Source organism: Danio rerio, chromosome 12, assembly GCF_052040795.2.
Source record: "Danio rerio strain M-AB ecotype USA chromosome 12, GRCz13ab, whole genome shotgun sequence".
In the NCBI taxonomy this organism is placed as follows: Eukaryota; Metazoa; Chordata; class Actinopteri; order Cypriniformes; family Danionidae; genus Danio; species Danio rerio.
In genome coordinates this window covers 12,516,929-12,540,587 of record NC_141032.1, presented here as the reverse complement: position 1 = coordinate 12,540,587, position 23,659 = coordinate 12,516,929, and the positions used below count along the sequence as shown (strand labels likewise).

At 37.4% G+C, this 23,659-nt stretch overlaps 2 protein-coding genes across 2 annotated transcripts in view; one reads left to right on the top strand and one right to left on the bottom strand.

Annotated features, from left to right (window-relative positions):
- Nucleotides 1-8,545: 8,545 nt before the first annotated feature.
- On the top strand, nt 8,546-12,456 carry atoh1c (atonal bHLH transcription factor 1c). Its single transcript, XM_087275959.1, has one exon. It carries the CDS (start codon nt 8,568-8,570, stop codon nt 9,180-9,182), a length of 615 nt encoding a protein of 204 aa, XP_087132085.1. The 5' UTR covers nt 8,546-8,567; the 3' UTR covers nt 9,183-12,456.
- Nucleotides 12,457-13,767: 1,311 nt separating this feature from the next.
- Nucleotides 13,768-23,659, bottom strand: part of waplb (WAPL cohesin release factor b) — a 119,738-nt gene continuing 109,846 nt past the window's right edge. Inside the window, exons 18-20 of the mRNA XM_087275945.1 lie at nt 22,264-22,352; nt 21,226-21,321; nt 13,768-15,509 (exon numbers count right to left, since the gene is read on the bottom strand). Coding sequence (XP_087132071.1) covers nt 15,444-15,509; nt 21,226-21,321; nt 22,264-22,352 — 251 coding nt within the window. The 3' untranslated portion in view covers nt 13,768-15,443. The remainder of the gene's footprint in view (nt 15,510-21,225; nt 21,322-22,263; nt 22,353-23,659) is intronic.

Here is a 23,659-nt window from a genome sequence, read left to right as displayed (position 1 = left end):
TTAAGACATGTGGAGTATGCATATATTAGTGACATTATTTAGATAAACACATCAGTCAAAATATTGCTGTCATGTAGGACTTTTCGCCGCATTTTTTGACAAAACACACACACAGCTGTCAGTAAAGGGCTGACATGTATATATACACACACACCACGAAATGCAAAGGTTTTTTTTTTCTCTCCGTTCGGCTTTCCATTAAAACAACTCTCCTCCGCAGGTCCTTACCTTATATTCGCATCTATTACCCCAGTTTGTCATCGGAGCGTGAATGTTCATGAGTGAAAGTGAAACTTAAAACGAACTGCAGTAAAGTCGAAAAATTAAGGATAAAACACCAAAATTGGATGTGATTAGCATGAACGTGAATAGCCTGGTGATGCAACATTCAAAAAGCACTTCATGTAAAACTTCATGTAATTAGTGTCTTATTAAGGCAAATAACTGATGTCCATGTAAACGTAGGCAGTATGTCTTCAAAGTAAGAGAAAGATCCAGAAGGGCATCCTGCTTATTTGATTCAGAAGGGCAGTTTTTTGTCTGACGCACACCGGTTTGACTTTCATTCATTCACCGTCATTCATTTTAAGAAGCACCCGCTACATTTTGTTTGTGTATATTTTACTGGAACGCATAAACTCTATAGGTGCCTGATAGATAGCTGTGGAGCTAACGTTAATCATTTCCCCTCTAGTAAACACAATTAAAGTTGTCTTCATAATTACGAGTGCACGCCTCAATGTCTCGCGCCCACTTAATAGTTGTTGGCATGACCCACAGATTGAAAACTCATGTGCTAGTGAATCATTCAAACACTAGCTGTGAATTATGTCTGTGAATTAGCAACGATTTCTGCTGTTCTGACGTCAGCTGTAGATGTGAATGAATGGTGGAAGCAAGTAGTTCCTCATACAAAAGGATTTTTACTCTCCATGTTGAATTTTTGTTTTTAATACACAGGATTATGTCGTTGAACTGTTGTATAAACCCAATATCACAGGCATAGCAACAATAATGTAGCGTAGCAGTAAATAAACATAATTAAAATTACGTTTGTAAACACTCCTCTCTCTGTCGTGTGCTTTGAAAGCCCAAATATATAAGTAGAACCAGCTCTATGAAAGCAGCTTTTCGACGCCATTTTAGCTTTCTCTGCTATAACATTACATCATCTGGCCACGCCTCTTTGCTGCACAGGATGTGTTCACATATCCTGAAGCGTTTGTGATCTCATTAACTCAGATGTGTTTGTTTGTAGTCCCCAAACTTAGTTTGCTCTAGGGTTTGCTAAGCTAACTCTGTAAAAGCCATCGTCTGCAACGTCTTCCTTTGCATTGAACCTTGAGCGCATTACATTCAAAGATGCTGTTTACGTTCACACATCTACATTACACATCAACTAAAGTTTAAAATATGATGTAGTAGTTTTATAATAAATTTATTGGGGACTGTTAGGATGTACCGAGGTCCAGATGTACAAAACCAATGACGAGGAAAAAATTCAGTCCAAAGTGTTTATTTTAGTGCAAAAATGTGTGCATTCCCAGCAAAAATATATATATTCTTTTTCGTCTACAAAATTACATACAAAATTTACAGAATTAAGGTGTGTTCAGGCTATGCCAACAGTTAGGCCCAAACACACAACTATCCACACAGGAAAAAAAAAACTTCCTATAATGGCCGTCATGCAGGAGCCATTAGGCTCGTTTGAGATGGGCAAAATCTGCGCCGAATCGATCACCGGTGATCACCGCAGGATGCATGCTGGTTAGAAATGTGTCCGCCTTGCCTTCGCCTTGCTCTGATGTCACGTAACGTGCGTCAAAAAACTCTCACGATCGTGAGGCGGGTACCTCGGATTAAGCAGTCAGCAGCAGTTGATCTCAAAAGACTGCGTTACCAAAAGCATGATGGGAAACGACTGGCTGAGACTGACACATTACACTTTATTATCTTGTTTAACTAAGGTTTATACCTGGATTTGTTGAATACCTTTTTTGTATTTTCGTTGATAATTAAAAAAAGTCATAAAGAGCATTACATATGTTTTTTTTTTTATTTATTTGGTGTTGTCATTTTCACTTTTTGTATGTTTATGTGAATTTTGTATTGTAATTTTTATGCAGCATTATTCCATCAAAGTCAATCCAATATATCAAAGTTTTGTCATTATGCCTCATCTTTGTGTAGTTTCATATGAGAAGTGAAAAGGGTGCAGTAAACAAGACACACACACACACACACACACACACACACACATATGTATATGTATGTGAAGTCAAAAGTCATGTTTAATAGACCAAGAACATTTTTACAGTTTTTTTTCCTACAGTCTAATAGTTTTTATTCTGGAGAAAGTCTTGGGCTATTTATTTTAGTCTGGCTGGAGTAAAAGCGGTTTATATAGACCTAATAAGCATGTCAATATAATTAACCCCCGAAGAATTTCTTTATGTCAAACAAACATTTGTCATGACCCGTCACTCAAAAGCATCTTGCTATAGCTACTTCATTTATAATATAGCCAAATTAGGTTTCTTGAAAGCTTTCTTGCTGTATAAGCTGTTTATTTTATTATTCTTTTAACGTTTGTTGAATATACAGAATTATATTTTAAACACACCCTTTTAGTTAATGAGCTGTTCGTCTTCTGTAATTCTGAAAATCTTTTTGTAAAAACAGTGATATTTCTATTGCATCCACTCCCACATTAAAAATACTATAGTAATTTATAGGAATACTTTAGTGTTTTTGAACCACATTATAAAATAGCCTATTTAAATTGTATAGTTGCTCTGGTATCACAAAAACTATAAACATAACCCAATACTGAAAAAACATGTTCAAAAACGCTATAATATTTACTATAAATCACCATAGTATTTTTTCATGAGGTCATTCGTCTGCGATAAAAAAACGCAACGAGATCTCCTCCACTGGTGACGTTTCCAGGTGGCTAAACAGCGAGATTCGGCAAGTGTCCGACTTCTGATGTAATTTTTGAGCCCTCCTCTTACTGCACACGCCTGCTCTCGTTTACAATGCAGCCAAGGCGAGGCATACCTCAAACAAGCCTATTTTATAGAGTTTGGCTCCACCCATTTTGTTAGAACATACCACATGAAAAGATATACAACTTCCAAAGCAAGTCAAAAATATCTTAAGAGACAATACATATGGTAGTAACATGCAACATATACATCTCAGAATTACCTAAAAAAAAAAGTGTCTGATTAATATGTTCCATCAAAATCAATGGTTTCCTTGATTTTTCCCCCTATGACATCATCTAACATGGTAGAACCCTAATCGATGGGGAAATGGAAGCCTTAAAATGGCTGCCTTTCCTGCATACAGGTTTAACTGTTTGGAGGTGACACAGAATGTAAGTAGGACAATATTATTAGTGGTGGGCAAAGCGAGGCTTCGTGAAACACTGAAACTATCGAAGCAAATGTGTCAAAGCTTCGAAACGTTTCGAAACACCACTCTACGGTGACACTTAGTGGTCATTTTATTTGTATTTCACTGAAACAGCTTCAGCAAAGAACAGTTGAGCAAATTGAGGTATGAAACCCCACTTTGTAGCATTGAATTTGCAAATAGTTTGGTTGAGTGGTAAGAGTTCGTGACCACCATGCGGGAATAGTGGGTTTGAATCCAGACTGATATAGTTATTTTGAAATGCTTTAATACCAGTTGGTAATGCTTTGTTATTGTATCGTTTTGTTTCAACATTGCTCTGACATATGAATAAACACCTTGTAAATAAATTTGTATTGTTTTGTTCATAAAACAGGGTTGTTGCTAGATCAGATACAGTTGTGGCCAGAAGTTAACAATAATTATATATATTATTAATTTAATTTCCCATTGTATTTTATTAACGTCTATCCAAAACCTAAACTCATCACAGTACTGTAAAAATATGAATTATTGTTTTACAGTGTTACAAAAATGATGCTAAATTGATGGCATATCCGCAGCTGTATCCTATCTAGATTACACCATAAAACAGTAACATGATTAAAATACATAAAATCATGGTTTTGGAGTATTTGGACTAGTCGGGATTCGAACACAAAATAAATTTGAAACACAGTATCAATGTGCACATGCACGGTCCACTAGGCTCTACGAGATAGAGTAATAATTTTGATCATGCCAGTCAAATGCAGACTCTCTGGGTCTTGAAACGCCTCTGAAATGATCAATGCTTTAAATCGTTTTAGTCACGTGACCAAGTGTTTCGAAACACTTTAGTCACGTGACCTGGGTGTTTCGGATCATGCTTCGAAACACTTGCGCTTCGGGATCTCGACACTGTGTCGAAATGTCAGTTTCACGTCAGCCATCCCTAAATATTATTTGTTTGTTAGTTTTAACCATGAAAAATAAACTATTATGATTGCAACAGAGTCTGGTGTGATTTATTTTAAAAGTTAAACCAAATAACGAAATGTTAAGCTGAATAAAATAAATAAACAAACAGCAAAAATGATTTTTCAGAAATAAATTGAAAACTTCTAAATCACACAAAACAGTCAGGTATCCACACACACACACAGTACATTTGATGTTTTTTTTTTCAGTCGGCATCTAAATTGTGTGTAGAGGAAATGGTTTGTGTGAGTTAGTGCATGCTTACTAGCTTGCCTACATAAAAGTCAATCACAGCCTATCTGTGACAGGGACCATCAAAATTAAGTGTAAACACACCTCCTTCAGAACACTTCCCAAACATTACCTTTTCTTCTTTGTAAAACCTTAAAACAAATCCAAAACTACACGTCAGCTACAACAGTGTGCAGGTTAACTTTTCTTCTCTCCACTAAAGGAAAAAAAAAAAAAAAAAAAAAAACCCCAGCATGACAGGATTTTTGCTGGCATACATATCCAGTGCATGTCAGGGTGTGTGCTAAGATTTAATGAATTGTGACAAGTGTCACTTTGCAGCAATATGGGCAGCTCAGGGTTTTGGCTCGTGCGCCCTGCAAAATGTGGCTTCATTGGCACCATGTGAAAAGAAGCTGCTACCGTCGATTCATCCTGTGTCACTAATCCCCTCAATGAGAATTTGGTTTCATTCGGGCTGGTTTCGCTCTGACAGGCGTGAATCCACCCCAATTTACCCTCTACACGGGGTTTCCCTGAATGCGCCCACCCCACACTGGTTTGATCTCAGCCCGCGTCCTCGCCTCAATGAGCCGCTTCATTAGCTTTAATATGTGAAGTGTGCCAAGACCTACCCAGCCACAACATGAATACCCCCCTCACCCTCCATGGGCAAAGTAAATCTGCTTTTGTTGCTCTTGAATATTGCAGTGCGTGGAGTGTGTGTGTGTGGGGGGTTTCTGCGCTGGCGGTGTGTGTTCTATGGGTAATTGGATTAGACTGAGTGCTGCGGATGTCGCCTGTCAATTAGACCTTTATGAACTGCACTTTATTGCCTGAGAATATTTCATGTACAATGAGCAGATTATATGAAAAGACTGAGTAAAAGGCTTTAAATTAAGCCACTATCACACTTGCATTATTGCAAAAGTCATTATAAACAATAACCAAGTTATTCACTGTGAATGAGCTACTTAAAGGAGGGAGTACTGCAATTAAACTGATTTGCTTGTTTGGGGATGATTTCTAAATATGCTATTAAAATAGTTTTTCGATGGTCATTTAGATCAGTGGTTCTCAAAGTGGGGGTCTGGACCCCCAGGGGGGTCGCGGACAATGACAAGGGGTTGCTTGGTGATATCCAAAACTCAAATAAATTTTATTAAACTATTAGAATTACCATATTTTATTTATAACCGACAGAATATAGTTAATAGTTGCATTAAAGAAACAACAACATAAAAATAACAATCAGCCATCAGCCTTTAATTTTAAAAGCAAAATGTAATTAAATCCATACAGTAAATGACTTTAAAAAACATTACATGGCTAATAGACTGTTGCATTTTTGTGTTGTCAGTAAGCTCATGTTTATATTTGCCTATAGTTGTGTCTGCAACGTGTACATATTTACAGTACAACCACCTTGAAAAATGAGGGTCGGGAGCCACTGATATGATTATTTTTGGGGTCGCTGGCTGAAAAGTTTGGGAACCCCTGATTTAGATGACCATGCAAAATAATTTCTGGTGTGCTCCAATTTCCTTAACTAATTTTTTAAATACTATACTGTCTAACAGTCAGCTTAATCAAATTAAACGAGTGTAGTTAGCTCAAAAGTTACTGAAAGTTAATTATATTCTTTTAAAAAGAGTTTTGAACTCAGTGTTGAGGGTAAGGAATTAATTAAATACCTCATTAATTCAATTTAAATGGAGTAAGTTCACATTACTCTTATAGATTAGTTTTAACTCAAATGGTTTAAGTTGCCTTAACTTATTGGGTTTTACAGTACTCAGTTTGAGTTCTCTTGATTTATTGGGTTTTCTGTGCTCAAATTGTTTTGTTTACTTAAATGGATTGAGTTCACAGTTCTCATTGGGATTAGGTTTTGAACTTAAATGGTTTGTTGTAATCGGTTTCCTTAAATGGTTTGAGTCCTCTCAAAAAAATCACTTGATAGTAATGTAAATAGTTTTCCTGGATTTGACAAATTGGTTTTATTCTGACATTTGATTATAAATGTGCTAGAATTAATTATACATTGGTCAACATTTGAAGTGGATCGTCACCTTTCATTAAAGTTGTCCTAAAACTATTGAACAACACCCATACTTCATAGGACAATTCTAAAAAACATTTTTGATTCACTTCGAATGTTGATTACTGTGTATTTTAGGCAAAAAAAACAAACAAAAAAAACAAACAAAAAAAACCGAATAAAACAGTCTGTTAATTGTTATTTGCAAATGGTCAGAATAAGTAATGTTTTCTTTTGTTGTAGTTGAAAATCAGGATTATTCCTCCAGGCATTATTGCAAAAGTCATTATAAACAATAACCAAGTTTTTCATTGTGAACGAGCTACTTAAAGGAAGGAGTAATGCAATTAAACTGATTTGCTTGTTTGGGGATGATTTCTAAATATGTTGTTAAAATGTGCAAATGTTATTTAATTACACAGGCAAAGTGTGTGTTTTAATGTTTTAATTAAAATAATGTCAAAAAACAGAGGGAATAGTTTTCCGATGGTCATTCAGATTTATGCAAAACTGATTCTGATCTATTCCAATTTCCATAACTATTTTTAAAAATAATAATAATTAAAAATTGTTTAATAGTGGCAGTGTTACATTTAATTGACATTAAATAGTAAAAAAAAAAAAAAAGATCTAATAAATTAATAAACTAAAAAAAAACACACATTGGCAAATTTATTAAATATTATTTACTTGATTATTTGACTTTTATAACAGTATAATTGAGAGTAAACCAAGCACAGTTAAGAGTGAATATATTTAACCATTTGTCAGTGAATATAGACAATGTATTTTGGTGCATTTAAACAAAACAGATTTACTATACAGATATATTACAGACATATATTCATTAAAATAATATTTTTGTCACCAAACATATTTAGAAATCAAAAGATAATAAAATTAAATTCAAGCAAAATATTACAAAAATAAATTACAACCTACAAAAACTCTTTTTTTTTCTTGCTTCTCTTGATTTTTCCTCTTTTTTTTTGATTTGCATTTAATATTTTTCTATAACATAAATTTGGGTGTACTAGTTTTTAGACCGTTATCGTAAGTTTTTTTTGTTAGATTATGTCCAGATTTGGCTTCAGTACAGACTAATCTAATCTATATGCACAAATATAATAATATATAGCTTTCCATTGAAAAATATTAATTTAAAAGATTTATAAGGGGTGTACTTATATATGCTGAGCACTATATATATATATATAGTATTTTTTTAAAGAATATTAATTATTTATCGATTAATATAATTATTAATATAATAATTATCGATTATTTTTAAGTCACATTATTGATCTGTTTTGTTGACATAACCTAGAGTCTGAAACAAATAAGAACAAATATTAGGGGCAAAGTTTAAGAAACGCCAAATCAAGTATTAAATGTAATTCACATCTCAAAGGTGCATTTAAATAACTAACTGAAATGGAACAGGTAACAAAAAAAGACCAAATAAAGCCTTGTTTTTTTACTTATGGAAGAATAAAAAGTCCTAAATTTTAAAGTACAGTACAATTCCTGACACTACACCTAAACAGCCAAGTGTTTTTTCTTCTTCTTAGTTCTCACTTTTGAAGGCAGAACTTCTACTTTAACATCCTACAAACAGAATCCAAATGAAGTATGTAGAGTACAACAAATACAGTTGTTTATTGCCATTAGTGTAGTTGTTAAGCAGCAGTAATCTGTGTTTACCTCCGAGTGTCAGGAGGCCCGTCAGTGATCACTCATACGCATCTAATCCACTTTTGATGAACTGAGTTAATAGACTCCCTGTGGTCATTATCAAAGAGACTCATTTCTATTCATTTCTCAGCGCACACGACCCTCACACACCCGCCCCTCAATAAATACAGCTCTGCTGTTCTCTGATGCCTCAGATCAGACTCTAGCGCTCACCATGCCCCATCCGGACACCCCTTTTGGCCAGTTTATCTGGAGAGAGACTGACAGATCGCACTCAGAGCAGTGTCCTAAAGCCCCAATGGGCTGGAGAGAGGAGCAGCTGCAGGACAGGGCGAGCTGTGACCCCTGCGCACTCGTCCAGCTCCGGCTCACTGGCCTTTCATATCCCAGTGAAGAGCAGAGCTCTATCGCCCGAGCCCGGAGGCGTCGCAGACTAGCCGCTAACGCCCGAGAGAGGAGGAGGATGCTGGGCTTGAACGTGGCTTTCGACCGCCTGAGGAGTGTTATTCCTAATGTGGAGAGTGACAGGAAGCTGTCCAAGTCTGAGACGCTTCAGATGGCACAGATCTACATCAGCACCCTGAGTGAGCTACTGGAGGACAAAGATTGTGACCCAGAAACCCCGTACCCGACTTTGACCATGCAGGATCAGGACATCGCGAAGGGGTTGCCTATGACCGAAGAGACCAAAACAGAACTCAAGAACAATCCCACCTGTAGGATAAGATCATATAATGGGAATTTTGGGTGCCTAACTTGCAGTGACCACAAAACAGCTGAACTCTTAGTGGACTCTCACTGTCTGGAAAGGAACAATGGTGTAAAATAGCTTTGCTTTTATATTCGAAGTGTTTCATTTCTTGTGAATTTATACTAAAATTGCTAAATTTAATTCAATCTTTTGGGCATGTTGTAGTAGGAAATAAATGTGTGTGTGAAATATTTTGCTTAACAAATAAATATTTTCTAAATAAGAAAAAGATTGTCTTGAGTTTATAGTACTACAATTATTAGTATTCCTGAATTTGACAAATTGGTTTATTCTGACATTTGATCATAACAGTCCTAGAATTAATTATACAGCAGTCAACATTGGAAGTGGATCATCAACTTTCACTAAAGTAGTTAAACGTTATCAGTGATGGAAAGAGAACCGAAAAATCATACTCAAGTAAAAGTACCAGTACTTGCGTAGCCCTTTAAGAAGTACTCGAGTAGTGAGTATTGCGCTATGAAAAGCTCATGATTTACTTGTAATTTGTGCATTTGTTTGTTTAAACGTAACATTTTGTAGTACATAGTTATTGCCCAGTGTCACTGGCACACAATGTCATAAGACATTAATAGGTTGTGATGTCAGGTGACCAAAATTCAGTGTCTAGACCAGGGATGGGCAAACTTGATCCTCGAGGGCCGGTGTCCCTGCAGAGATTTGTTCCTACACTAGTCAAACACACCTGAACAAACTAATCAGTGTCTTCAAGATCACAAGAAATCTATAAGCAGGTGTGTTTGATTAGGGTTGGAGCTAAACTGTGCAGGACACCGGCCCTCCAGGACCGAGTTTGCCCACCCCTGGTCTAGCCAGAGTCTAAGAACAAAGTTATTTTGATTTTTGATTTGATATTTGGTTGCTTGTAGGTTGTGTGGAAAGTGATTAAAATCCAACAGAGCCAGCATCTTAAACCAATGTCATATTGACGTCAAATACTGACATTTATTGCAGGTATAACTAAAATCCCACAACTGATAGATGTCATAGTGGTAACGTCCACAAATCATCAAGCATTGAATTGTGAAGTCTACCTGATTTTCATTTCCAAACAAACTGCAACGTTTCCACGACGTTGGAGTACAATATCAATCCGATTTCATGTTGACATCTTGTGCGTGCTGTGTGTTTAAGGCCATTTCATAAACATCCGTCATCTTCTCATCAGTGACATGCACCTAGACAGTCTCTGGGTCAACGTGTGTAAAGATTTTGGACGTCTACTTGGACACTTTAAATCAGGGGTCACCAATCTCGGCCCTGGAGGGCCAGTGTTCCTGCAGGGTTTAGCTCCAACTTGCCTTAAGACACCTGCCTGGGTGTTTCAAGTATACCTGTTGAAACCTTAATTAGTATGTTCAGGTGGGTTTGATTAGGGTTAGAGCTAAAATCTGCAGGAAACCGGCCCTCCAGAAACAAGTTTGGTGACCCCTGCTTTAAATGCTTCCAGTCTGCTCCAATTTTATAGTGTCCATGTCTTGAGGTACTGTTGTTTATTGTGATGTGATTTACCTTTGATTGGACAGGAATCACAACACTGATTTTTCTAATCCTCATAGACAAGAAAAAATAGTGACTGCAGGTGGAAGGAAAGTAGTGAAGTAAAAGTACAGACACAGCAATAAAAATTTACTCATTCATTCATTTTCTTGTCGGCTTAGTCCCTTTATTAATCCAGGGTCGCCGCAGTGGAATGAACCGCCAACTTATCCAGCAAGTTTTTACGCAGCGGATGCCCTTCCAGCCGCAACCCATCTCTGGGAAGCATCCACACACACACTCATACACTACGGACAATTTAGCCTACCCAATTCACCTGTAGCAACCCACACGAAGACAGGGAGAACATGCAAACTTCACACAGATACGCCAACTGAGCCGAGGTTCGAACCAGCGACCCTCTTGCTGTGAGGCGACAGCACTACCTACTGCGCCGCTGCCTCGCCAAAATTTACTCAAGAGAAAGTAAAAGTATTTCTAAAACTACTTAATAAATTACAATTCCCGAGAAAAACAACTCAATTACAGTAATTTGAGTATTTGTAATTAGTTACTTTACACCATTTAATGTTGTAAACCCGAAGTCTAAACCTAAATCTTTTAAACAACGCCCATTCTTGTCCTAGGACAATTTTGAAAAAACATTTTTGATTCACTTCAAATGTTGACTACTATATATTTGATTTAAAAGCAATTTAAAAATGGTTTATCAATGGTCAGAATAACTAATGTCTTCATATCTTGTAGTTGAAAATCAGAATTATTCCACCCAATTTTAAACATTCCTGTTGTCAAAAACATGGCAACTTGTTTCAGACTGGGCTGCTGATGAGCCTGTCTGGTATTATACTAGAAGAACAATGGCTAAATGTACATCATCACGTACAGATAAACTATATAGCCAAAGATTTTGGGAGACCTCGACAAACCATTGAACTCAGGTGTTCGAAAAAAGCATCCAGACCCAAAGACTGCTTTACAAACAAACATTAGTGAAAGAATGGTTTGCTCTCAGGAGCTCAAGCATGGCACGGTGATAGGTTGCCTCTTGTTTCCTTACTAATAAATATTTCACAGTCAACTGATATTTGATATTAACATGCGATATTAGGTGATCTAGGGCATCACGGTAGTGCAGTGGTTAGCACGATCACCTCACAGCAAGAAGGTTGCTGGTTCAAGCTCCGGCTAGGTCAATTGGCATTTCTGTGTGAGGTTTGCATGTTCTCCCCGTGTTCGCTTGGGTTTAGTTGCCCATACAGTCCAAAGATAATGCGCTATAAGTGAATTAGGCTAAATTGGCCGAAGTGTATGTGTGAAAGAGTGCAGAGCCAAGTGAGAACATGCCAAGAGCAACAGACCTCATAACATCATGCAACCTTAAACATTAGCTCAAGAACAGTGCGTAAATAGCTTCTTACCTTACATCCCAAATAGCCTTACATCCCTAAGTGTAATGCAAAGCATCAGATGCAGTGGTGTAAAGCATGCAATCACTGCACTCTAGAGTGGTCGACATGTTCTCTGGAGAGAAATATCACTTCTCTTTCTGGCAGTTCAATAGAAGAGTATGGGTTTTGTGGTTGCCAGAAGAACTGTACTTGCCTGACTGTATTGTGCCAAGGGTAAAGTTTAGTGGATGATGGTGTGGGGTTGTTTTTCAGGGTTGCAGATCTTGGCCCCATAGTTCCAGTGAAAGAAGATTTTGCAAAAATTTCATGCTCCCAACATGAGGGAACAATGGTGTATATGCACAGACATTTAATTTCAGCCAGCCAGCACCAGGGCTTCCAGTGAACGGTCTTTCCATTATAAAAATCGCCATGTTTTAGGTCTGATTTAAAAAAACAAAAAAACAAAAAACAAAACTGTGATCTTCACTGCCTAATAGATTTACAATATAAAGTGGGTCCCAGACCAAGCAAGAAGCACTGCATTAAATTACAAATGCATGGGCCCACCAGCAAGATTAAAGGTGGGGCCCTCTAGAAGTAAATAACCGGAGGGTTGAGGTGTTTGGTCTTGCTTACGAACCCATAAAATGAAGACAGTTGGTCTCGGTGATCGTGCAAAATATGGGGAAAAAAAATAGGGTGGGGTGGGTTGTGGGTGTTGATGTGAGGGGTTGTTGGTGTGTTTACGCTCCATTGACGTCAGGCGTTGCCGAACTGCATTGTGGATCCGTCGGCGCTGCTTCAGAGGCGTTGCTCGCTGCGGAAGTTGGCAATTGCTCAACTTTTCAATCACAGACGGAAGCGTCAGCAAATCAGATTGCTGTATGCAAATACACCAGCTCAGACAGTAGCCGATTGCTGACTAATTTCTTTGGTTGATGCTGCTACGATGATCGCGTCAGCCCCAACTTCAGACACGCCCTTTGTCAAGCGTTGAGCTGAAGCCCTGTGTGAATGGGGCGTTATGATCGTGCAAGGTGAAGAGGTGGGGGTGGGGTTGGGATGGTGCTTATGATCACGCTAAGTTAAAACCGGGCTGGCAGTGGTGTTAAGCATGAGGTGAGGTCACGTCACTTTTTTGGACATAGTGTTAAGGCTTTGCTAATATATGATCTAAGTACCGGGGATGGGGTAGAAATATCTACGTCACTGCTGACAGCACTAGCGGTTACACAATCTTTCATCTTGTTTTACGCTTGAACAACTAAATGAATCCTTAATCTATTTAACTGAATGCATTTTAATTACAACATCAATGATGTAAAAGGAACCTTGTAAAATTGAAAATAGTCACATTAAGCTTTCTTCGGAAGTTTATTATTGGCTGAAAAACATTAGCTGTGCATATAGCCCATTTGGGGCATGGCCCTTCCTATTCCAACATAACTGGCCACCACTACATCAGGCAATGTACATTAAAACATGGATGAGTGTGTTGATAAATTTGAATGGCCTGCACAGAATCCTGAACGCAACCCAATTAGACACATTTGGGAGAAATTTGAGCAGAGGCAGAGAGAGTACCTTTCATCATGCATTAGAGCCTGACCGCTCTTCTAGAAGAATGATCAAACATTTCTGTATATGTATGCATGTATGTATCTCTATAGACAGAGATAGAAGAGAGAGAATATATATAACTATGTTATTATACTGACATTCTTATCAAAAACGACAACCTTAAAAAGTACTGAAAGTAGCAATTTTTATTTGCGTTAAAATTATGTACAAGTAACCAAAGACATTATTTTGAAATTGGTACAAATATCATGTTCCTGCAGTTGGTTTTCGATAACTCGTCTCAAAAAAACACAACTGAGAAAAACGTGGTATAAAATAAAACGATTGGATTCAGAAAAGTAGTCTATCTAGTTCTCCAACAGCCAATATGTACACAAGTATTTACAGTTCGTGTTGCTGCATTCAGTCCCCCGCTGTGTGAATTCAATCCCGTTGTGATTTTCGGAGCTCTCAGACACTGCAGGACTGTGCCCAAAACCCAATACGCACAAATCATAGTGTTTGATGTAACAGAGTGCAACAGCTAAACAGTGAAGGGGGATGGGGGGTTGTTGGGGATGGACCAAATGACCCTTTTGCAAAGGTGTGTATATTGAAAATTCTAGTTATTCCAGTCATGAAAAGACTGACAACGGCAGCAAAACACCTGAGCATCTGACATCAAACGGGCTTATCATTAAAAGCGACTGTTATAGGTGCAAACAAACACTTTTAGTCTGGAGAAGAGCAGAACGTTATGGGTCAGAATTGCAATCTGCTGGCTTTATCAGCGAAACATCAAGTGCTAGATTCAATCTTGCAGTAAAAATTATGTTTATGACACAAATTAGCAAAATGTTGAATGAAAGTTGGCTCAGTCGACGACAAAAAGTCAAGGTTGCATACTGTCCCACATTTATCAATTATTCTCACAGCAATTTTAATCATGTCCAAACCATAGGTAGCAGAGCATTCACGATAATCACTGCAGAACCTGACTTAACCATGTAGCCATGACCCAAACCCAAAGATGAGATTGCCTATAGCTTGGAAAAGGCATTTGAACTTATTCAAATTTCTCTCATGCACGATACGAAGATGCAGCCATGCATAATTCGACTTGTATGCTTTTATAGAGCTTCGCTGCTAAATTTAAGCCATGTAAGATTTGGAAATCTGGGTCGTTAACATTATGGCATTTGAACTACACGGTTAGGAGTCTGGACGACTAAAGCATTCCAGAACCGCTGTCCCTTTTCCTGCCCCAGCTAAATGAAAAGTGATGTAATTTATTCATTCGCTGACCTTCGACACAGTGCTATCGATTAAAAACGAATTTGTGCAACACAAAGGGAGAACACGCCGAAGTGAAGAGAATGGATTTGAACCAGGAGGGCATGTCTTCGCGGCATTTTAAAGAGGTCTAAAAAAATTTGAATGCCGCGTTTGGATTCATCCTCCAGACGTTGAGGTCAGTGTGGAGCGCTTTTGAATTGACAGATTTGAAAGTGGAATTAAACAAACAGAGGGGGAGACTTCCTTTAACAAGTTTTATCAGAGCCACTCGCCATTTCAGCCAATGAAAACAACCTTCCAAGGAGAGTGATCAATAGACGGCAGATTAAGCAGGGTTGTGATGGGAGGAACACAATTGCGGCGTGATGAAAACATTTGAAGACGAAACGGATGAACAGCTTGTGACAAACTCAATCAAAACAGCTCAGTTTAATAGAGTTCTGCGTGTGTGTGTTTGTGTGTGTGTGTGCTTTAAAATTTCATTCTCTACAGTCTGAATGAGGGAGGTACTGGCTGATGATGGTGTTGGGTTTGCTGAGGTCTGCATGTAGAGCTCCACTTAAGCACACTAGCAGTGTTCCAGATAATCAATGACCCTGGAGATGGACTTCTGCCCTGTGGTGCCAACATCACACTGCAAAGGACACACAAGCACAATTGGTCAGTCAATAAGTATAACTTTCATATGGGTTTTCCTTGCAAAATGCAAAAAAATATATATGGCAAAACATTAGTATTGATATTACAGCATGCTTACACATCAGCTACTTATCTTTATATATTCATGCTGCATAATTTCTAGTGACAGGTCAATTAATCAGTCAATTTTTGGCCATTCTGAGATTAAGGCGTTTCAATTCATCCTCTCAGCTAATTAACATGTGGAAGTTCTCTCATAGATCACACTTTATTTTAAAGTGTCCTTGTAAGTGTGTGATTTTAAAACCTACTTACCTAAGGCTAGGTTTACTTTAGCTTGCTTTTAATTATGTATAATTAACTGCTAATTTCTCAAGTAAAAAAAAAAAGTTTAAAAATACACATTTTGTGTGGTTTGTGGATATCCCAAAATTAACAAATATGTCCCAAACCACAAAACAAGTTTGCATTTATGAGCTTCTGGCTCAATCATTTTAATCTCACCTGTGTTTATTAATTAGGTTTTAGGTTATGGAGGACTAAAAGTGTTGGTTAGAAATAAATAACAATTTAAATGGACAATTAAATAGACATATTTAAATGTGTTTATTTAAATTGTGTTTTTAAATGTCATTTTATAAGCAATAAAACAATGCATTTATAAATCCTTTTTAAAAAGTACAAATAAATAAAATATTTATAATGTTTATTTAAATCAAGTTTTCAAACTCTGATCAATCAAACAATACAAATGTGTATTACTAAATCGTTTAAAATACCTTTAAAAAAAACTTTTTAAATTGTGCATTTATATGCATTTTAAATGATTTAATAATGCACTTTTATTGTTTGATTAATCAACATTTTAAAACATGAATTTACTAAAACATTTATAAAATTGTCTATTTATACATTTAAAAGTTATTTATAAAAGCATTGTTTTATAGCTTAATTAAAAACACAATTTAAATAAACACATTTAAATATGTCTGTTTATTTGTTCATTATTAGTTCATTTAAATTGTGATTTATTTATACACATTTTAAAGCTTTAACTATTAAATAGATATTTTGATTTATTCTAACTGGCACTCCCGGTGCTTTATATTAGGTAAAGGGTTGTGTGAAATCAAAATGTACTATTTTTTTTTTTTATTATTAATTATTATTAATATTTTTTTTTAGCTGTGCTTGTTATTCTTTAGTTGAACAGTTAATCCATGCAAGTTAATCCACTGGAAAAAAAAAATAGTTTTGGTAATCTTCAATCAAAGTTTGACCACTTGTTTTTGTGTTTATACTTGCGGTTTTTCTCTGTTGATGTCTGTAACTTTTGTCACAATATTCTTAACCACGCTCCTCTCACTGTTAGTTTGCTATAAGGGAATGATGCTCAAAAAAGTCCTGCTCCCTACTCAATAGCCGCGTTTCCACTATCGCGCCTAAAGCGAGCGAGCCAGGGCGAGCCAAGGCCAGTGGCGTTTCCACTGTCACTTCCGGGGCCTAATCGGGCCAAAGCGGGGCTTTCTTGGGGCCAGCGGCCGGCCTTTTTCGGCCCGCCGAATACCTTGGGCCAAGGAGGGCCAGCTGGGGCTTCGGGGCGGAGTGAAAGGAGAGGCGGGCAGTTTTCTGATCGCACATGAGTACATGCGCCAAAGAAATAAGGGAAAGAAAACATCTAGCCTTATAGGCTGGGGTCTTTTTGCGTATGATCACCCTTATGTTTCCCTTTTAAATGTAAGGCTGCTGCATAAAATAATAAAGTAGTTTTAATTTATAGTGACGTTTTTTGCTGCATCCTCCTTTATGTTTCAATAACGCATAATAATCTTTACACCATATTAAAGACACAGCAGACAGTAAAGGTTTTCGAGAGTTTTTGTCAAATTTAAAATGTTTGTTTGTGCGCGTTTAGATGCCTGTATGTGTGTGTGAGACCGGGCTAAAGCGCTCCTTCACAGCTCTGTTATGCCGCGAGCGGCTTTTTTCTTTATTTATTTTGGTGATAATACACAATATAAATACAACAGAAAGAAAACTTAACAAAATACGTGCCCACTTTCATAGACTTTAAACAATATAGTGTCATATCTTGATATAAATAGCCTAAGCTTTAATGAAATATAATTTAAAGAATTACAAATTTCGGATAAATATGAAATCACATTAAATAAATAAACCAATATAAAATAAACAAAAGCTAGCTATATGTAGGTAGCCTATATACAATACATAAATCGAACCGTTTTAAAGCCACATATAGCCTATAACTTTCATTATACAAAGACCTGTCTGAAAAAAAAAAGATTTTCGATATTTTATAAAAACAATTAACACCAGAGAAGGTTTGAAATATTATTTATAAAGTATTTGGATATGATGATATTAATCAAATCGCGAAAACAGAGCATTATTTGGGTGAGTGAAAGCAGAATCTAGCCTATACCTTTTTTTTCTGTCACTCAGTCCTGCGCAGCACTCGCTGCTTTAAACGCATATGGGGGAAAGTCCAAACACAAAATGTGTTCTATAAACTCAAACAACTGTTTATGTTTTTATATGACGTGGTTAAATTTATAAATGAAACTTTAAATGAAGAGCTTTAGTGAATAGCTGCCGAGCGCAACAAATATGGCTATATTTTTTAAGGCTACTCGCTCTTATGCTGAAACACTTAACATGACTTCTATCAAAACGAGGATGTTATAAAATACATGCAATATCGAGCTATAAAGGAGAATTTCTGTGGCTTTATATTATGGATGTGTGCGCTCTCTGTGATGGGTCCCTGCGTTCGGCGAGAGCAGTCGATGCACAGTCGGTCGGCGAGTAAACAAATGTAATAAATGGAAATACACAGGTCAGTGCGTATAGACATATAATGTACTGCTGTACAGTAACGTGTCATTTGTTTGTTTCGGTTGTCTTCATTTTAATGGTTTCGTTTCGTGATGATTCTATTGTGTGCTTTATCTGAAGTAGGCGGGTTGTGTGACGTTTGATTCGGGGACGTTCTGTGGGCGGTGTTTGCGTGACGCGCTGTGAGCTATTAGCCCGTCAGTGGAAACTCGACATGATTTCGGCCTCATTTCTCAACCTCGCGGGCTATTGGCCCGCCCCGGCCCGATTAAAGCCCTGGCTCGCACTGGCCCAATAGTGGAAATGCGGCTAATATTTAGTTTCAGCTGGAAGCACATCAATATACAGGAACTTCCAGTTCAAGTTGAATTTAAATGCCTTAAAATAAGATATATTGCCAAGGCAAGTTGTTTTTATGTGATTAAGACTTTGTGTCTTGAAAGGCAGCTGTTAAATGTCACTATTATACATTCCCAAGCTCATTTTGTTTATACTCATGCTCATACAAACTTAGCTTTTTGCTTCAGGCGACTACATTTAGGCTGCAACATTCCATTTAGTTGTGTTCATTTGTGAAGATGAATGAAACTGAAGAAATCATAAACCTTTTCTGGTCACAAAGCTTATTTTCTGCAATAACCCAGAGGACTTTGGGGGAAAAAAACTGTATTGCTTTATGTTGAAAGAACAGTTCTGCTAACTTTGTGTTGGACTACAAAATTATGTTATTTTTTAAATACTCTATTAACATAGCAGCACAGATATTAAAGGGCAATGAGATTATTGAGTAAATTTCAGCATGGAGATTGTCTGTTAGTACCGGCCTGTACAAAGTGACGTCACTGAGTTTTCAGCACAACTGTTCATTAATTCATGAAAAAGACTTGGTTCAAACCAATCAGCACGCTTTATTGTGAACGAGATGCAACTTCATTAATATGCTTGATATAGCTTTGATAACTCTTTGAGATAGCACATTGTGTACTTAACCGTAATTCACACAAGTAGTAGAAGAATTGTTTGGAGACATGGGTCGTCAGTGTTGCGTTTATAAATGGTTTATAAATGTGCTGCAGCTTATGTGTGGACCCACATGTGTGGATTACAGTGGTCTGCTAACACGCAACAACAGTATGTTTGTATGGAACTTTTTGTTTTACCCGAGAGCTTTTTGAATCTGCCAATGATGAAATCTGGATTTGCCACTCATCTTCTTTTAAAAAAAGATGCGTTCCAGTTTGCTTTGATTGTCCTGTCTCTATGGATTTGGTAAGTGTGTGATCATTGTTCTTTATTTATGTTTCTCCAGATGGCAAAGTTAGTTAGTAGTGTCAGCAGTATTCTTTTAGTTTTTAAGGGCGTACTCACACTATGTACAGTTGCCTTGAACCAGGCCGAAGCACGCTTGTCCACCCTACCGTCTCCCCTGACCGCCCGCACTCATATTGCATTCGGGCCTGAGCACGCTTACATCATCAATGATGAGCTGTTCAGTTAAGGAAGCTCTGTCTCTCAGCACAGTGGAGATTTCTTGAGTAATATTGTTCTAGATATTACAGAACAGCCACTTTTGACGCTCATAACCAATCGTAAAGTCCTTGTGCTGCAGAAATTAGGAGGTTTGCTGAAGGTGCAGCTGTCGTGTAGTGAGGGGTTTGTGTCTTTAAAAATCTAGGACAGTTTGCGTTCACAGTAAGTGCACTCACTCTACAAGCGTACTGTGCCAAAGCCCAAGTGAACCACGCTTTGGCACACCTCTTCCAACCGGGCCAGGGTCGGCCAACTGTACCGTGCCCGAGCCTGATTCAGAGCACAGACTTCTCAAAGGATCCAATAAACGGGCCTGGTTCACATAGCATAGTGCGAGTACGCCCTCAAGGGCCATGAAACCCCTCCCTGTCATCTCCAGGTTGATAAAAGTCAGTCAAGTCCTGCTTTGTTTAGGTGGGAGTGTTGAGTGGCGAAAGAGGGAAAGGTTTGCATGAAAAGGATAGTTTCAGTTTGAGTATGCGCTGATTTTCACAGCGGCAACACATAGACGAAGGGGAAATAGACAGTGACTACGTTTACTTAGACATCAGTAATAGAATTATTTGACAAATTATTTATTTTTCGACTTTAACTGCAGTTGGGCATTTTTACTTTCATTTAAGAAAATTTCCAGCATGCCCCCTGTGACAAACGAGATGTTGGATGCGATGAACTGCTGGAAGAGTGTAATTAATGTAATGTTTGATACTGTAGGTTGTATGAGAGAGAAAAAATCCTCTGCATTTCTTGGTAACTTAGATGCACTTGGTAGATGCAGAGAATAGTATCAGAAAGCTGAAATGCGGTAAAAATCCTACACAACTGTATTAGTTTTATGTGCCTGAAATTTAAACTATGCGACCACAATGTATTTGGGAGCATTTGTGCGACTGCATATAATGGTTGTAGTGCGATTTGTTTTTTGTTTTTTTTCTAAAAACTTGCTAAATCGGTCTTCCCTGCCGCTATATTGGTTTATATTAGCTGTCAATCACTCAAGACATTCTGCTGTCAGATGACAGGGAGCTTTTGTGACCGCCGGGAATGCAAACGGCTGAAGAGTAAAAAAGTACACCGAATCTCGATGCGTTGCATTCACTGCGTGTTCAGCACAAATGTCCGCTAAATCTAAAATTTAACACTGTACACACCATCGGAGGTTTCATGGCCCTTTAAAATTATCCGTAAACTGAAATAGTCATCATAATGATTGTATTAGCATTTATTTAAAAATGACATCACAATGTCTGGCTTCTTGACTACTGTACTGTCCACTCAATCTAAAATGCATGTTATACTGGCAAAAACTCATGTGCACTTACTGTAAGGTTCATGAAATTTAAGAACTTCTTCAACATCTCCGTCATAACCGAAAAATCCCCTTTTGGCAGGTTTTCCCTCACAGTAGTCACATTCATCTGAAAGAGAAACACAGCATTAGCAGCCCATTCCTCCTCCGAGGTTATAGTACACTTCAGGCCGGCGCTGAAAGGGAGTCTGGAGATTTTAAAAGCAAGTCTCTGTTGATCAAAGCAGCAGCACTGCATCACTGGCCATCATTTTTTCAGCGCGCTCCAAGTCTCCATGGTACTCAATCTTCAAAAACACATCCAAATAAAATATTTCCCTCCTTCCGATGCACTCGTGGCCCCAAACATAAATCTAAACTGCAAACAGGACAATGCGGCTTCCAAAAGAAATTCTCCTTTGAGTCAATTTGTCTATTTTTTATTTTTTTTTGTGTGTTTAAATACGAATCGGACTTGACACTCAAAGTGAGCAAGCATGCATCCAAACGGAAAAGTGGGTGAAATAAACGGAGTATAAATGCTGTCTCTTTTTGTGTTTGTGTCTGGGCAGCGGTTATTGGCGAGACAGATAATGGCCGTGTACATCAGTCAGAATGCAGTGGTATGAAAGAGAAACAGAAGAGTCAATTACAGCGGATTCTTCTGCCCACCTATTAAAGTTCGGAAAATAAAGCCATTAATACTGGCGAACACAACATGGGGCTTTTCTTCAGATACCTGGCTGAAACTTGAAAACAGCAATTTAGACAAACAACACTCAAACCTCGCAAAGGAATATTAACAACAAAGCTCTGCTCTTATTGGTTCAGGTTTGTCCTGACCTTAAAGTGAAGAGGCATCGTTTGGACTGCTGAGGGCACCAGCCAGCATTTATTGCAGAGTGAAAAAAATATTGAGTCAAACTGCACTCTTGTTGTAGCTAAATGCATACCTGCCATTAATAATTCACAATACTCTTTATACCTTGAGGAAAACGCAAGTAGATGGATTCAATTCATAAATGAGAGATTTAAAAAAGAGAAAATGTTGTGGTAAATATGAGTTACTTACAGGGCTCCCCTGGCACAGACAGCCCAAAAGCAGTGCAGTGTATGACGCCACAATACTGTCCTCCATGTGCTTGCCAGCATGCTGAAGCGCTGGAGACAGAAATGACATCACAGATTAGGCAAAACAACGTGCAACCAATATTTTTTTTTTCTTTTACATCATTTAAAACTTTCTAACCTAATAAAAAAGGAATATTGGTTATCTAACAATAATTTCAATAAAGTTTTAAGAAACTTGAATAAAATGTATGCTCATGATTCTTCATTTCCAAAGAAACTTCTACTGCTATTTGTGTTTGCCATGGGTTAAAATAAATAATTATTGCAATAAAACAGTGATATTGTTAAATTGTATCACAATTAAGATCATGTCTGGGCATGTTTGCCCCCAAAAACCCAGTTGGTGGGCCAGAGTGCGATTCAGTCGGTATGCATGTAGTGTGAGTGCAAAGCATGCCCGAGCATGAATATGAAGATGTGGGGACACTTCTTTTTTTAAGGGACAGTTCCATATGCATTTGTAAGTCATTCCTATCATAGTTTATCAAAGATACAAACCCCTCGCTAAACAGCAAACGACTCGTAATATTACACAACAAGAAATCTCCATTGTTCGAACAGTCACAGTATGCTCCGGCTCAAATTTTAAATGTATTAGTAATTATGATTGATATGACTTCTTCGCTAACATAGCGACGTGCCACGTTGGAGAGGTTGTGTCACAAGAGGTTGCTATTGAGACATGTTGCAAGCTTTTGATTAGAGAGCACATGTTGGAATGAATGATGGCAAAAGAAGTGCTAAAGACGTGGCTAAAGAGTTAATTGGTTCAGATCACCCACAGTCTCAAGCTGGATTTATACTTTCGCCTGGCACCACATCATGCACCTCTGCTGACTGTGTGCGCACCTCATGAAATAGCGAGGTTTTTATACTTTCACCGTTGTGATATTCTTTAAAACGACAGGGGGGCGGTCAAAAGAAACGGACCGTAACGTCAAACGAAAAACACATAAATAGAAGGTTTTCGGAATTACATCATATTAATATCATTCAGTATTTTTAAACTAATTATTTTTTTATTTTAATAAATTGTTTTAATTATTATAAAGATTTTTATAACAATTCAAGATTTTTTTTATCAAACTTTGATAAGTCACTTGCTTTTGTTCATATGTCGGAAAGCTCTACCTATTAAAGTTTATTAAAAAGTTAATTACAAAAGTACATGGGTTGCTCTACAAAAAGATTTCTTATTATGGCAAGAATAAAAGCAAAAAAAGTAAATTTTTTTTATTTGTAATTTTAAGAAAATTAAATTTTCTTTAATTTTAGTTGTTTAACGATTCAATTGTTTTAAATTCAAAATTGTAATACCAACATCAGTGCTAAACCTA